At 46.6% G+C, this 16,250-nt stretch overlaps 1 protein-coding gene across 2 annotated transcripts in view; it reads left to right on the forward strand.

Annotated features, from left to right (window-relative positions):
* The first annotated feature begins 4,189 nt into the window (after nucleotides 1-4,189).
* LOC117727778 (heterogeneous nuclear ribonucleoprotein Q-like) overlaps nucleotides 4,190-16,250 on the forward strand; it is a 31,393-nt gene continuing 19,332 nt past the window's right edge. The window contains exons 1-6 of one of the 2 annotated variants that reach the window (XM_034528250.1): nucleotides 4,190-4,372; nucleotides 5,716-5,834; nucleotides 5,951-6,172; nucleotides 15,573-15,749; nucleotides 15,900-16,035; nucleotides 16,128-16,250. In XM_034528250.1, the coding sequence (XP_034384141.1) occupies nucleotides 4,216-4,372; nucleotides 5,716-5,834; nucleotides 5,951-6,172; nucleotides 15,573-15,749; nucleotides 15,900-16,035; nucleotides 16,128-16,250 (934 nt within the window). In that variant the 5' untranslated portion in view covers nucleotides 4,190-4,215. The remainder of the gene's footprint in view (nucleotides 4,373-5,715; nucleotides 5,835-5,950; nucleotides 6,173-15,572; nucleotides 15,750-15,899; nucleotides 16,036-16,127) is intronic. The other variant, XM_034528251.1, reaches the window with a different exon arrangement.

A 16,250-nucleotide genomic window follows, 5' to 3' on the forward strand; every position in this document is an offset into this window, starting at 1 on the left:
CAGCGGAGTCTGTAAAAGCAGGTAGCTCTGATGACTCAGAGAACCAAGAAGAGAAGGCACCACATGTTTTTCAGAGGTCAAAAACTCTGAAAAAAACTAAACAGGAACCAGAACCAGCGGAGTCTGTAAAAGCAGGTACCTCTGTTGAATCAGAGAGCCAAGAAGAGAACGCTCCAGATGTTGACTCAAAATCTCTGAACAAAATATTTTCATGGGATTTAAATTCAAGCACTGAGCAGGATGATTCTGACGTCCCCTTTGAGGCTAACATTATGCCATATAACAAGAACCAAACTAAACAGGAACCAGAACCAGCGGAGTCAGTAAAAGCAGAAGCACAGGTTGAATCAAAACCTTGGGATGAAGGTTGGGATTTTTCTGGCGGCCACATTGAGATAAAGGTTATGTCATATAAGGGGAGAAAAGAATGGAGGGATTCTGGCAGCTGGATGGAGGTTTTCTTTGTTCCGCGGGACGTGGTCGAGGAGGAGGTACCCTCAGCGACTCCTGCCCATCCTTCGCAGGAACAAAAGAGGGAAAATGCACTGTTATTATTCCTGGAGAACCTGGTGTCACGGACAATAAAGAAGTGTAAGGTTCAAATTATCATCGAGGACCCCGCTACCATCATCGAGCCTCTCATGAATAGGACGTGGGCCGCGGTCGAGGACATCGACTTTGATTCCTCCCCCAAAACCTTCGCCAACTTTGAGAAAACCCTCCTCAACGATCTGATCAAGAAGTGGGGCGGTCCACAAATGTTGCTGCTCGACATGAGAGCTGGGGAACCGATACTTGAGGAGTTCATCGCCTCTGCTGTCAAAACTCACCTGTTGGCGCCAGTAAAGCGGCGCAGCAGCATCAGCCGGTTCTTCTCGTCCGTGGGCCGAACCATCGCCAGCATCTGCAAGAGAAAGCCGGTCGACAAGGCCGGTAGCTAACGCGTAACGTTTAGGGTTAACTCTGGTTGATCCAGGGAGAAGCTCTAGAGGAGTCAGATGAACCAACAACATCTCAACAAAAAAAAAACAGAACAGGAACCAGAACCAGCGGAGTTAGTAAAAGCAGAACCCTCTGATGAATCAGAGAACCAAGAAGAGGACTCACCAGATGTTGAATCTAAAGGACTAGGTCGGTAGCTAACGCGTAACGTTTAGGGTTAACTCTGGTTGATCCAGGGAGAAGCTCTAGAGGAGTCAGATGAACCAACAACATCTCAACAAAAAAAAAACAGTCCTCTTCTTGGTTCTCTGATTCATCAGAGGGTACTGATGTTGAATCTAAAGGACTAGGTCGGTAGCTAACGCGTAACATTTACGGTTAACTCTGGTTGATCCAGGGAGAAGCTCTAGAGGAGTCAGATGAACCAACAACATCTCAACAAAAAAAAAACAGTCCTCTTCTTGGTTCTCTGATTCATCAGAGGGTACTGATGTTGAATCTAAAGGACTAGGCCGGTAGCTAACGCGTAACGTTTAGGGTTAACTCTGGTTGATCCAGGGAGAAGCTCTAGAGGAGTCAGATGAACCAACAACATCTCAACAAAAAAAAAAACAGTCCTCTTCTTGGTTCTCTGATTCATCAGAGGGTACTGCTTTTACTAACTCCGCTGGTTCTGGTTCCTGTTCTGTTTTTTTTTTGTCAACTAAAAAAAACAGAACAGGAACCAGAACCAGCCGAGTTAGTAAAAGCAGTACCCTCTGATGAATAAGAGAACCAAGAAGAGGACTCACCAGATGTTGAATCTAAAGGACTAGGTCTGTAGCTAACGCGTAACGTTTAGGGTTAACTCTGGTTGATCCAGGGAGAAGCTCTAGAGGAGTCAGATGAACCAACAACATCTCAACAAAAAAAAAACAGAACAGGAACCAGAACCAGCGGAGTTAGTAAAAGCAGAACCCTCTGATGAATCAGAGAACCAAGAAGAGGACTCACCAGATGTTGAATCTAAAGGACTAGGTCTGTAGCTAACGCGTAACGTTTAGGGTTAACTCTGGTTGATCCAGGGAGAAGCTCTAGAGGAGTCAGATGAACCAACAACATCTCAACAAAAAAAAAACAGTCCTCTTCTTGGTTCTCTGATTCATCAGAGGGTACTGATGTTGAATCTAAAGGACTAGGCCGGTAGCTAACGCGTAACGTTTAGGGTTAACTCTGGTTGATCCAGGGAGAAGCTCTAGAGGAGTCAGATGAACCAACAACATCTCAACAAAAAAAAAACAGAACAGGAACCAGAACCAGCGGATTAGTAAAAGCAGTACCCTCTGATGAATCAGAGAACCAAGAAGAGGACTCACCAGATGTTGAATCTAAAGGACTAGGTCTGTAGCTAACGCGTAACGTTTAGGGTTAACTCTGGTTGATCCAGGGAGAAGCTCTAGAGGAGTCAGATGAACCAACAACATCTCAACAAAAAAAAAACAGTCCTCTTCTTGGTTCTCTGATTCATCAGAGGGTACTGATGTTGAATCTAAAGGACTAGGCCGGTAGCTAACGCGTAACGTTTAGGGTTAACTCTGGTTGATCCAGGGAGAAGCTCTAGAGGAGTCAGATGAACCAACAACATCTCAACAAAAAAAAAACAGAACAGGAACCAGAACCAGCGGATTAGTAAAAGCAGTACCCTCTGATGAATCAGAGAACCAAGAAGAGGACTCACCAGATGTTGAATCTACAGGACTAGGTCTGTAGCTAACGCGTAACGTTTAGGGTTTTCTCCGGGTGATCCGGTTTGAAACATCTGATTACGCCAAAGAGTTCCAATCCTTTCTCACTTCATCAGAGAGGGACGTAGACCAGTGGAGGTCTACATTCAATTAAATTAAGTTTATTTTGTATAGCCCAATAATCTGGTTCCAAATTATAAATTTGCCTCAGAGGGCTTTACATTTTTACACATACATGGCCATCCCTGACCTTTGACCTCACATCAGATCAAGAAAAACTCCCCCAAAAAAAGAAAAAGAAATTCTAAGGGAAAAAGGGAAGAACCCTTCAGGAGAGCAACAGAGGAGGATCCCTCTCCCCGGATGGACAGAAGCAATAGATGTCATGTGTACAGATGAACAGAGTTACAGAGTTAAACACATTTAATGACTAGGACAGAAATGATGAATAATGAGTAGAAGGCATGGACCACGATCCAGACCTCCACGATCCATGAAATAGGGTGGAAGAGAGGTGAGGGAGGGGGGCATCAGCAGGGCCAATGGCAGGAGGCAGGGCCACAGAGGCAGGAGGCAGGGCCACAGAGGCAGGAGGCAGGGCCACAGAGGCAGGAGGCAGGGCCACAGAGGCAGGAGGCATCGCGAAAAAAAAGAAGTATTTAGGGTTAGACCTATTTTTTTCCGCAGGGAGAGACCCCTGAAATCAAAGTATATTTTGTACTTTTTTTCAGATGATAATAATAATATTTTTTTTTTTGCAACAAGCCATTATGTCATGACCTAATTGTAATAATTAGCTGATGACATAATGGCTCTATATCTATATAGTGGGAGTAGTGGCTGTAGTGGGTATAGTGGGAGTAGTGGGTATAGTGGGAGTAGTGGGTATAGTGGCTGTAGTGGGTATAGTGGTTATAGTGGGTATAGTGGCTGTAGTGGGTATAGTGGGTATAGTGGCTGTAGTGGGTATAGTGGGTATAGTGGGTATAGTGGGTACAGTGGCTGTAGTGGCTGTAGTGGGTGTAGTGGGTATACTGGGTGTAGTGGCTGTAGTGGGTATAATAGTGGCTGTAGTGGGTATAGTGGGAGTAGTGGGTATAGTGGGAGTAGTGGGTATAGTGGGTGTAGTGGGTATAGTGGGTGTAGTGGGTATAGTGGCTGTAGTGGGTATATTGGGAATAGTGGGAGTAGTGGGTATAGTGGGTGTAGTGGGTATAGTGGGTGTAGTGGGTATAGTGGGAGTAGTGGGTATAGTGGGAGTAGTGGGTATAGTGGGTATAGTGGGTATAGTGGCCGTTGCCTGTTAGGTGTCACGCTGTAAAGTTGGTGTGTGTGTGTGTGTGTGTGTGTGTGTGCGCGTGTGCAGACACACATGTTGTATTTTCTATCTATAAATTGTACATGTTATCCACGCATCTACATATTTAATGAGTAGATGATCTAAGGAGCTTCTGCAATATTCAAACTTACAATACATTCAGACCCGCCCACCCAATATGTTGTTGTTGTTGACGTTGTTGACGTCCCTGCATTCCCCTCCGGTGCCCAGATGTCTGCAGACATGGCCATGGAACAGGTAAACGGGAACGGCCCGGAGGAACCCATTGACACCCCGGAGGTGAGCCGCTCCGAACACTTCGCAGCTCTGCTGGAGGCCGGCCTCCCTCAGAACGTGGCCGAGAAGCTGGACGAGCTCTACGTAGCAGGTGAGTGTGTGTGTGTGTGTGTGTGTGTGTGTGTGTGTGTGTGTGTGTGTGTGTGTGTCCAGGTGTATCTTGCCTTCACCTGCTTGGAGAAAGGTGTGTCCTGCCTGTTGTCATCGTACCTGTAGTTTAGGCTTTTCTAATTATTTAGTATTTGATTGGCACCAATGGAAAAAGTAGTGCTCATATATTTGCACTATTTTGTTTGCTGTGTTAGAATATAATGATATTTAATTTTTTTGTAGCTATTGTAAATCTGTATTATTCTATCCTGTACCTCCATGTACAAATACTCTGTCCTGCTAACCTTTAACACAAAATAGTTTCTTTACAACAGCATTTATACATACAAAAAAAAAATGCTATATGCCAATACCTGTATATAATAGTACTAATATGCAGAGGTTTTCTTAATGGTGTACATTACATTATAGGAATATAATTATTGATTTTGTAACGTGTTTGTCACTTTAATAATGTTGCAGCTGATGATTTTTAATTACTTTTTAAAATATTGATGTGTATCTTCTATATTCTGAAAGAACACATTTATTTCCTCATTCGTATTTTGTGTTTATTATCTATATCTGCAAAGTAACTAAAACATATTAGATGCATTTAGTGGAGTAGAAGGAGAAGAAAAAGTACCATCAAATGGAAATACTCAAGTAAAGTACAAGTACCTCAAAATGTGCTATTCTACTTACTATTGAGAGACGGAGTAAACGTTGTTGACTCCAAGATAAAAAATATATCTCGGCAGACCTGATGGCTTAAAAACAAAGGTTACCTGGAAGCGCCTTCTGTTGTATAATTGGCTAATAATAGTAAATCGATAAGTTCTTCTGCAGCTATAATCTACGTCTCTTAACGAGTCCACTCCCGTACGGAAATAAATAATTAAATACAAATCTTTTGTCCATTTGTGCCGGGGTCAATAAACTGAGATTTTCTTAATGTTACTGTCTTTTAAAACTCATCCAATCATCTGCATGTCTTCAGGTTTTGGACAAAACAAGAACTTGATGTGTGATTTTCACTGTTTTCTAACCTCTTTTTTTACGAGATGCACACCAAATGATTAAATATATAAAATCATCTGGAGGTAAATAAAGAATGAAAAATAATTATTAGTTCCGCGTGTTTTGTTTGATGCTCTTGCACTCTAGTCTTAGGAGACTGTTTTTAAACGATGAATCTTGGAATCACTTAGTTCCTTCTTGTAAAACTGTATTATTATTGTTATTATGATGAAGTCCCTCTCGTGCAGCATGCGTCTCATGCGCCTGTTTGTCGGCACTAACCTGTAACCGCCCGGCCGTCTCTGTTCTTCTGGTGCTCGTCAGGCCTCGTAGCTCACAGCGACCTCGACGAAAGAGCTCTTGAAGCTTTGAAAGAGTTCAATGAGGAGGGAGCCCTGCAGGTGCTGGTCCAGTTCAAAGAGAGCGATCTGTCACACGTGCAAGTGAGTCCACTCCTCTGGAGGACGAGCGGGGTCTTTGCGTACAATAACTCTTTAAAAAGGTTGTTTGGCTCCTATAAAAAGTAGGTAAACCCCTTCGGTGCGTCTCTCTCTCCCAGAACAAAAGTGCCTTTCTCTGTGGGGTGATGAAGACTTACAGGCAGAGGGAGAAACAAGGGACCAAAGTTTCAGATTCCACGAAAGGACCAGATGAGGCCAAAATCAAGGAGCTCCTGGACAGAACAGACTACACACTCGACGTAACAACGGGCCAACGGAAGTATGGCGGACCCCCGCCGGAGCCGGTGTACTCGGGGGCCCAACCCAACGTGGGAACAGAGGTACGCCGGCGTGTCCAGAGGACATGAACACGTCTTTTTAACTGAGCCACAGACGGGTTGTAAGTAACCGTGTCAACAGCTGACTTCACTTCTCGTTCACACCGACTGTTTGTATTAAACTGAGGGTCGGTTAGCGGTCAAGTAGTCGGCAACTATTTTGATCAATCGATTTATTGTTTCAAGCAGAAAGTTAAAGGTTTCCATTAGTTTCAGATTTCACACCTTTTCACATTTTGATTTTTTTTGTTGTCTTTTTTTTTTGAACTCACTTTTTTTTAATTTAGTTTTCAACAACAAACAATATGTATTTTCATACAGTCGCTTCCTGTCAATTTTTCAGTTGTATGTCTTGGTTCACATGATATTCAGGTACAGTGTACAAGACATAAAGAACAACAAACATCAAAGGTGATCATTCCAAGAATGAAAAGAAGAGGAGAAATGAGAATAATGAAAAGATTGCATAAAATAGAAATTAAATACAAATGAAATAAAATAATTAATTTGAATAATGATTGTCCACTCCTGAGTGTATGTGCTATATATGCTTTTCATAGAGGATTGTGTATGATGTGTGTGTGCCCAGAGACAGTTAACAAGAGCAGTTCAACCAGAGGGCCGAGCAACATTCAGTAATGACAATCATTGTAGTAACAATGCTGCGACAGGACCCCATCGTTTGGTAAAGATAGGCTTCTGGAGCCTTAATGAATATGTGATTCGCTCCATTTGATAGATGTCCCATACTTTTTGGATCCATAAGTCGTATGTTGGGGGATCCGGTTTTAACCATCTGATGGTTATACCCTTCAATGCTGCTGTGAGTAATATGTTTAGGAGGTATTTTTTGGCCCTCCCATCCAGGCCTTCAGGTATCGCTCCCAATAGTGCTACTGTGGGGTCTTGTTGGATGTCCTGTTGGAAGATTTCTTTGAGGGCATCAAAGACTTCTCTCCATATGTATTTAATTTAGGGCATAGCCAGAATATATGTGTATGATTGGCAGCGCTTCCACAGTTCCGCCAACACAGGTTGGAATGTGTTGGCCCATCTTAGCTACTATTTCTGGTGTTCTGAAGAATCTGGTGATTATTTTCCATTTAAATTCTCTCCAGGTGTTTGAGTTTGTAACTAGGTGTGCCTCTGTGCACATTTCCTCCCAGTTATTCTGTGGAATGATCGTGTTCATTTCCGCTTCCCATCTCTGCTTTATCTGTTGGGAATTATGTAGATTCATAGATAGAAATATGCTATATAATTTACTTATTGTTTTCTTATCTTCATTCCCCATCTGTATCTCGATTAAAAACCTTTCTAGGGGTGTACGTTTCACAAGCTTTCCCCACTGTGTGTTGTTAGAAAAGTTCTTAATTGTAGGAACCTGTAGAAATCGGTTTTGGGAAGATCAAAATCTTTTTTCAGCTGCTCGAATGTCTTGAGGTTATCCTCATTAAATAACTGGTGCAGGTGAGCCAGTCCCATGTCTGACCACTTTCTAAAGCCGTATCCAGATTGTTGGGTGTGAAGGTCTTCATAGATCCGATGCTCGTTAGTAATGAAATACATTTTGGAAGCCCAAAAGCTGTCTGTATTTTGTTCCAGATTTTAAGAGTAATCTTAGTCCACTCTGCCACTTCTTTTACGGGCGCATCTGAAAAAGGCAAGACTTGTAAGGGCTCTGGGCATATGTTTTTCTCAATATTAAGCCAGCGAGTGTATGTGCCATTCTGAATCCACACTATCAGAGGTTTCATTTGTGCAGCCCAGAAGTAATATTTTAAGTTTGGGAGTTTAAGGCCTCCATTTAGTTTAGAGAGCTGTAATGTTTTAAGTCTAATTCTAGGACGCTTTTTTTGCCAGATAAATTTAGAAATGATTTTATCCAGGTTATCAAAACTAGATTTTGGAATTTCTATAGGTAGCATCTGAAATAAGTAGAGAAGTCTGGGCAGGACATTCATGTGAATACTTTCAACACGACCAAGCTGGGACAAAGGGAGCGTAGACCATCGTTCCAGGTCACTGTCAATGCACCCAATCATTCTACTATAACTGGCCTCATATAACTCCTGTAGCGATGAGGGGATGTATATACCAAGGTACTTTATACCGTCATTCGGCCATTTAAATCCACTTTGGAGTTTTACATTTCTTGACATGTTTCCATTGATATCCATAGCCTCTGTTTTCTCCACATTTACCTTTTATATCCAGAGTAGTATCCATACTGTGAGATGAGTTCCTTTAGATGTGGTATTGTTGATGCAGGTTGCGTCAGATATAATAATACATCATCAGCATACAGGGATATTTTATGATCCTCTTTATGTATTACAGTTCCTTTTATTATCATCTCTGATAAGCTGGGCTAGGGGTTCGATACTAATTGCAAACAGCAGGGGGGATAAAGGGAGCCTTGTCTGCAGCCGCGTTCCAATGTGAATCTTTGTGATCTGTATCCATTCACTTTAACAGCTGCTTGTGGTGACGAATATAGTGTTTGTATCCAATTCAAGAAGTTGGGGCCAAATTTGAATCTTTTTAGTGTTTGAAATAGATAATGCCACGATACCCGGTCAAATGCTTTTTGAGCATCTAGAGACAAAATCATAGCTTCTACTTTCTCTTCTTTTTGATGGGATATTATGTTTAATAAGCGTCGTAAGTTATCACCATAGTATCTTCCAGTGATGAATCCAGTCTGATCAGGATGGATGATTTTAGTGATTATATGATTGACTCTTCTTGATAGGATTGCTGTTAGAATGCGCAGGTCCCCATTCAGCAGTGATATCTATATGATTGGCACTCTGTGGGGTCTTTTCCTTCTTTATGAATTACCACTATAGTTGCCTCAGCCCAAGATGGTGCCATGGTTTTAGATTCTAATGCATGGTGGTATGCTTTCAGCAACAGTGGTGATAACATATCCTTGAAGGTTTTATAAAATTCATTAATATGTCAGGATCTGTAGTGTTGTTTCGTGTTTCCTGTCTTATTTTGAAGTCCTTGTCTCTCGTGTCCTCTGTTTCTCTTCACTTCCTGTCCCTGTGATTGTCTGCCCTGTTCCTGATTGTTTCCTCCTGTGTCCAATCACCTGCACCAGCCCTCTGTATTTAAGTCCTGTTCATGTCATTCCCCTTTGTCGGTTCGTCTTGTCTAGATCGTGGAAGATCTTGTGTGCATGTTTTGTATCCTGGTTTTTTGGAATCCTGTTTTGGAATCCTGTTTAGCAATAAAAGTTGCTTTTCCATCGTTGACGGCGTTTGGGTCCTGTGTTTCAAGCTGCACATAACAGAACGAACCGACCAAGAATGGACCCAGCCTACAACCCCTTCGAAGGGACCCGCTTGGCCTATGGGGGCCCTCGTAGCCTCCAGAAAGGGAACTACAACCCCCATAGGGTCTCGGCACCAAACCCCTTCGAAGGGACCCGCTTGGCCTATGGGGGCCCTCGTAGCCTCCAGAAGGGGAACTACAACCCCCATAGGGTCTCGGCACCAAACCCATTCGAAGGGACCCGCTTGGCCTATGGGGGCCCTCGTAGCCTGCAGAAGGGGAACTACAACCCCCATAGGGTCTCGGTACCAGACCCCTTCAAAGGGACCCGTTGGGCTCGTAGCCCCAGTGGCAGAGGTCACGCAGGCCCAGCCCCGGAGTGGGGGGCGCAAACCTCCGGACCGCGTCAGTGGAGGGTTCCGGCTGCCGCCTCTGTGCCGCAGACTACTCCGGTTCCCGCAGTCGCCTCCGTGCTGCAGCCCTCGCCTGTTCCTGTTGCCGCCTCCGTGTTCCGGCCAACCCCAACTTCCTGGGACCTATTGGACTTCCGGCCGGCCCTTGCTTCCTTTGCCTTGTCCCAGGACGCTTTCCGGGACATGATGGAGTCCCTCCAGGCGTTAGACAGGGTCCTGCTTCGGCCGCAGTCCCCGCCGGTTCCTGCCGATGCTGTCCCGTCGGCGCCACGGCCGACCCCAGCTCCTCGTGTCCCATCGGCGCCCCGGCCGATCCCAGCTCCTCGTGTCCCGTCGGCGCCCCGGCCGACCCCAGCTCAACGTGTCCCGTCGGCGCCCTGGCCGACCCCAGCTCCTCGTGTCCCGTCGGCGCCTCGGCCGACCCCAGCTCCTCGTGTCCCGTCGGCGCCTCGGCCGATCCCAGCTCCTCGTGTCCTGTCGTCGCCCCGGCCGACTCCAGCTCCCCGTGTCCCGTCGGCGCCCCGGCCGATCCCAGCTCCTCGTGTCCTGTCGGCGCCCCGGCCGACTCCAGCTCCCCGTGTCCTGTCGGCGCCTCGGCCGATCCCAGCTCCTCGTGTCCTGTCGGCGCCCCGGCCGACTCCAGCTCCCCGTGTCCTGTCGGCGCCCCGGCCGACCCCAGCTCCCTGTGTCCCGTCGGCGCCCCGGCCGACCCCAGCTCCTCGTGTCCCGTCGGCGCCTCGGCCGACCCCAGCTCCTCGTGTCCCGTCGGCGCCTCGGCCGATCCCAGCTCCTCGTGTCCCGTCGGCGCCCCGGCCGACCCCGGCTCCTCGTGTCCCGTCGCCGCCCCGGCCGTCCCCGGCTCCCCTTGTCCTGTCGCCGCCCCGGCAGACCCCGATTCCCCGGGTCACGTCGCCGCCCCGGCCGACCCCAGCTCCTCGTGTCCCGTCGGCGCCTCGGCCGATCCCAGCTCCTCGTGTCCCGTCGGCGCCCCGGCCGACCCCGGCTCCTCGTGTCCCGTCGCCGCCCCGGCCGTCCCCGGCTCCCCTTGTCCTGTCGCCGCCCCGGCAGACCCCGATTCCCCGGGTCACGTCGCCGCCCCGGCAGACCCCAGTTCCCCGGGTCACGTCGCCGCCCCGGCCGACTCAGGCTCCCTGTGTTCGGTCGCCACCCTGGCCGCTTCCTTTGACACGACCTACGGCTCCAGAGCCCGGTTCCCCTGAGCCCGGTTTTCCGGAGTCCGTCTGTCCGTCTGGTGACCGTCCTTCTGCCCGTCCCCCGGAGCAGGTCTATGTGCCTGGTGGCCATCCTCCTGTCCGTCCCCCGGAGCCCTTCCGTCCGCCTGGTGGCCGTCCTTCAGCCCGTCCCCCAGAGCCCTTCCGTCCGCCTGGTGGTCGCCCTTCTGCCCGTCCCCCGGAGCAGGTCTATGTGCCTGGTGGCCATCCTCCTGTCCGTCCCCCGGAGCCCTTCCGTCCGCCTGGTGGCCGTCCTTCAGCCCGTCCCCCAGAGCCCTTCCGTCCGCCTGGTGGTCGCCCTTCTGCCCGTCCCCCGGAGCAGGTCAGTCCTCCTGGTGGCCGTCCTCCTGCCCGTCCTCCGGAGCAGGTCAGTCCTCCTGGTGGTCGTCCTCCGGCCCGTCCCCCGGACTTCTTCTGCCAGGCTTTTGGTCCCGCCTCCGGCTCCCCTCCACCCACCCTGGGGGACTGTGTTGGGTCGTCTGGAATCCGCCCCTTGAGGGGGGGGTTATGTCAGGATCTGTAGTGTTGTTTCGTGTTTCCTGTCTTATTTTGAAGTCCTTGTCTCTCGTGTCCTCTGTTTCTCTTCACTTCCTGTCCCTGTGATTGTCTGCCCTGTTCCTGATTGTTTCCTCCTGTGTCCAATCACCTGCACCAGCCCTCTGTATTTAAGTCCTGTTCATGTCATTCCCCTTTGTCGGTTCGTCTTGTCTAGATCGTGGAAGATCTTGTGTGCATGTTTTGTATCCTGGTTTTTTGGAATCCTGTTTTGGAATCCTGTTTAGCAATAAAAGTTGCTTTTCCATCGTTGACGGCGTTTGGGTCCTGTGTTTCAAGCTGCACATAACATAATATATCCATCCGGTCCTGGGCTTTTATTATTTTTGAGTGTTGAGATCACCTGTTTGATCTCCCATTCCTCAATAGGCTTCTCTAATTCCTTGGCTGCTGATTCTGTCAGTTCAGTTCATTTTATAGGATTTAAGAACTCTGTAAGTTTTGCATTATCAGAGCAGGTATCTGTATTTTTGTATAAGGATTTGTAAAACTCTGCGAAGGATTCTGCTATTTTATCTGGTTTTGTAACAAAAGTTTCTTTTGATTTAATTTTCTGTACTGTATTAGATGATTGTTTTTTTCTTAATCCAAATGCTAGTAATCTGCTTGCTTTGTTACCGTGTTCATAGTATCTTTGGTTCGTGAATCTTAAACTTCCCTCAATTTGATCTGATAGTAGGCTGTTGAGCTCTCTTCGGGTTGACTTGAGGTCATTTAGGAGATTGGCTGATGCAGATTGTTTATGTTTATGTTCTAAGTCTTTTATTTTATCTTCCAATTCTTTCTGTTTGGACTCTTTTCCTCTTCTCTTAGCAGAGGTGAATGAAATAATACGTCCTCTGATGTATGCTTTGGCACAATCCCAGAGTATAAGAGGTGTTGTTTCCTCCAAGGTATTGATATCCAAGTATTCCTTGAGTTCTGCTGTAATAAAGGAGGTACATGCTTTATCATTAAGGAGAGATGCATTAAGTCTCCATTGTTTAGAGGTTGGTCTTTGGCCGATGTCCCATTTTAATGCCACGGGTGCGTGGTCGGATATAGTTATAGGAAGAATGTCAATGTCCACTATCCTATGTAGCTCTGCTTTCATGGTAAAGAAATAATCGATCCGTGAATAGGATGTATGTCTGTTTGGGTAGAACGTGAAATCCCTGCCTCTCGGGAACTTGCTTCTCCATATATCTACAAGGCCTGCCTCCTGGGATTGGTATTTGAGCATTCTACTCATTCTAGAGAGCGGAGTTTTAGAGGCAGGTTGTCGGTCCATTAGTTGTGACATTACACAATTGAGGTCTCCTCCCATCAGTAGCAGCCCTGTACTATATTGTAGGATCTTATTGAACAATGTCCTGATAAAGCCAGGCTCGTCTTCGTTAGGTGCATATACATTAATGAGGGATACTTCTGTGCCATCAATTAATCCGTTAACTAAGATATATCTCCCCTCTGTGTCTTTGTGTACTAGTGTTTGTGTGAAATTAATTTGTCTGTGTATGAGTATGGATACTCCCTTTTTTCTCCCCGATCGGTGTGAGGAGTAATATACTTTATCTGCCCAGGACCGTCTCAACTTTTCATGTTCAGCATCAGATAGATGTGTTTCCTGGAGGAATGCAATGTGGCAGTTGGCTTGTTTCATCTGATGTAGAATGTTCTTTCTCTTAACAGGGCTATGAAGGCCTTTGACATTGTAACTTATCACTTTTAGCGGGTCCGTTGTGTGAAGTATTCAATTTTCATATTTTGGGAGTTTGTGTAGAGAGATGGGAAGCAGAGGCCAACAGCCAGCACATGGGCCATGTATCTTGTTATGTGGAGTGTGGAGAGTTGGACTAGATAATGAAACCAATAGGGATGGGGTAGAAGAGGGTATTTAAGAAAAATGGATGATGAGCTTGTTGTTCTAATAAACAATGTAGGATCCCCAGGGAACAGTGGGATCAGAACAAGGGGAACGCAACAGTCTGGACTGCTGTTAGCTAACATTAGCAACAGTCCGGTGGGACCTAGTCCCTTAGCCACTAAGGGCAAGCAGCAACGGTGCACAGTCGAGATAGAAATGACTATGCTATGGGTGTGCTAAGATAAGGAATAGAGAAAGTAAGAAGAAAAAGAAAAGTCGACACAGAAAAGGACAGTGTCGAGTAACGGCCATTCAGGCCCCTGCAGCTCTTGGCATACATGTGTAAAGTCAAACAGCTCCTTGTGGTGCAGTAGTGCTTGGTTGCACACAGAGCTAAAGGCGTACCAGTATTCTCCTCTTATGGAAGCTGCCAGTGAGCAAGTAAAGTAGAGTGATACAGACAATATGAATAGAAATAACGGGCACATTATAAGGGTTTGTTTCCTTGTAATGGAGACGGGTATATACAAAAATATTAACTGAGACACATTTTTCCTTTTCTCTTCTCAGGTGTGATTCAAGTAATGTTTTGAAAATATATATATTTGAATATAAAATAAAGTAGAAAATAATGATGTGCCAGTATGTGAAATTGCAGAACTCACTGGTCAGTCCTTACTGTAGTTAACAGTACTGATGGGGATACATTTAGTCTGCGGCCTCAGTAGATGGGATGACTTTCTTCCGGACATACTCCGTGGCTTTGCCGGGATCCAGAAACTCCTCGTCTTCGTTGTTGTGCGAAATCCGGAGTCTTGCCGGGTACAGTAGGCCGTAGCGGACTCCTTTCCTTCCTCGCAGGGTCCTCCGTATGTCCGTGAACGCGGCTCTGGCTTTAGCAACGCTGGGTGTGTAGTCTGGGAAGATAGAGATCCGGTTCCCGTTGTAGACCAGCGGCGCTCTTTCTCGGGCTCTCCTTAGGATCTCTGCGGCATCTCCGTCATTGTGTCCTTTAGCGATGATCACTCGTGGTTTCTCCCGGTCTCCTGGTTTCCTGGTGGCGGCTGTGCGGTGCGATCGGTCGATCTTTATGTCCCGGTCCAGCTGCAGGACTTCTTTAATAACTTTGGCAACTGTGTTAGGGGAGCTGGAATCCGGTTGTTCTTGAATGCCGGCTATCCGGATATTACACCGTCTCATTCTCCCCTCCATATCCTCGCATCGGTCTGTTAGAGTTGTGACCTGTCTTTGAAGGCTGGTTATCGTAACTTCTTGTGCGGCCACCTCGTCGGACCGTGTTGATAAGCCGCCCTTCACGTCTTGTATGTCGGCTTTCATGTGGTCTACTTCTGTTTGGATAGCGGTCGTGTTTTTAGAAATTTCGGACCGCACCGCTTGTAATTCAGACTTGAGTGAATTGAAATCTTCTGCTAGCGCACTTTTGAGTTCCTCTCTTGTAATTTTGGAAATCTCTCCCTTCAGGGAAGATAAGATGTCCGCTTTCATCCGTTCGGTCATACCTGGGCTTTCACTGCGGGTGGGAGAGGGTTGGTCCGGGTCACCTGGTGGGATCTGCCTCGTGGTTCTTGTAGGCCGTGATGAGCTACCGCCGGATTTATATTTGTATTTTTGAAGCTTTTCCGCCATTCAAAAATGATGTAGCTTGCATAAGTCAGCTGTTGGCCCCTTTGTGATGTCCTCGGTGAGCTTTGAGGCTGGTATTCTTGAAATAGTAGCTGTTTTTATGTAAAATATTGTCGGTTCTGCAGGAGCACTGAAATTAGCGTCTTACTCCATATCTTGCTCACTAGCGCCCCCTTTTTGTTGTCTTTTAAAGCGAATTATATTTGAGAGTATTGGGACTTTTTTATCAGCCTTTTGAAGATGTGATGGACGTATTTCTCTGAGAGATTACGATGAGTAGACCAGAACACCTCTGCCACCACATTCAACTAACCTTTTTAACACATTTAACACATTGAAACGCGCTGTCGACCACACTGAGATGTTGGAGTCTGTAAATGTGATGCGTGTTATATCTCTTTAAAAATGTTTTTATTCTCTTTTCTCCCTAGATATTTATCGGGAAGATTCCCCGCGACTTGTTTGAAGATGAACTGGTCCCTCTCTTTGAGAAGGCCGGGCCCATCTGGGACCTGAGGCTAATGATGGACCCGCTGAGCGGCCTGAACAGGGGCTACGCTTTCGTCACCTTCTGCACGAAGGAAGCGGCCCAGGAGGCGGTGAAGCTGGTGGGTTCAGCAAGAGTCGACTTTCCCCTTGTTCTTTGTCTTTATCAGATTTGTTTTGGGAAATGTTCTTTTTCTTTAAAAAAAGTTGGAGGCATTTCTTTGTCGTTAAAGTGTGTGTGTGTGTGTGTGTTTTCTTTCTCTTTCTCGTAGTGCAATAATCACGAGATTCGCCCCAACAAGCACATCGGGGTGTGTATATCCGTCGCCAACAACCGGCTATTCGTTGGCTCCATTCCCAAGAGTAAAACAAAGGAGCAGATTGTTGAGGAGTTTGCTAAAGTCACAGGTAAAAATATGTAGTCGGTGTGTTTTTAAAATGTATTTTCTAGATGCACGTTATGGGTTTGAAACGAATCTCTTGTTACCGTCGCCTCGCAGAGGGCCTCAGTGACGTCATACTGTACCATCAACCCGATGACAAGAAGAAGAACCGGGGCTTCTGCTTCCTGGAGTACGAAGACCACAAGACGGCTATACAACCAGAGGAGTCGCCCCCTGGTG

The sequence above is a fragment of the Cyclopterus lumpus genome, chromosome 24, assembly GCF_009769545.1.
Source record: "Cyclopterus lumpus isolate fCycLum1 chromosome 24, fCycLum1.pri, whole genome shotgun sequence".
NCBI classification, from domain to species: domain Eukaryota; kingdom Metazoa; phylum Chordata; class Actinopteri; order Perciformes; family Cyclopteridae; genus Cyclopterus; species Cyclopterus lumpus.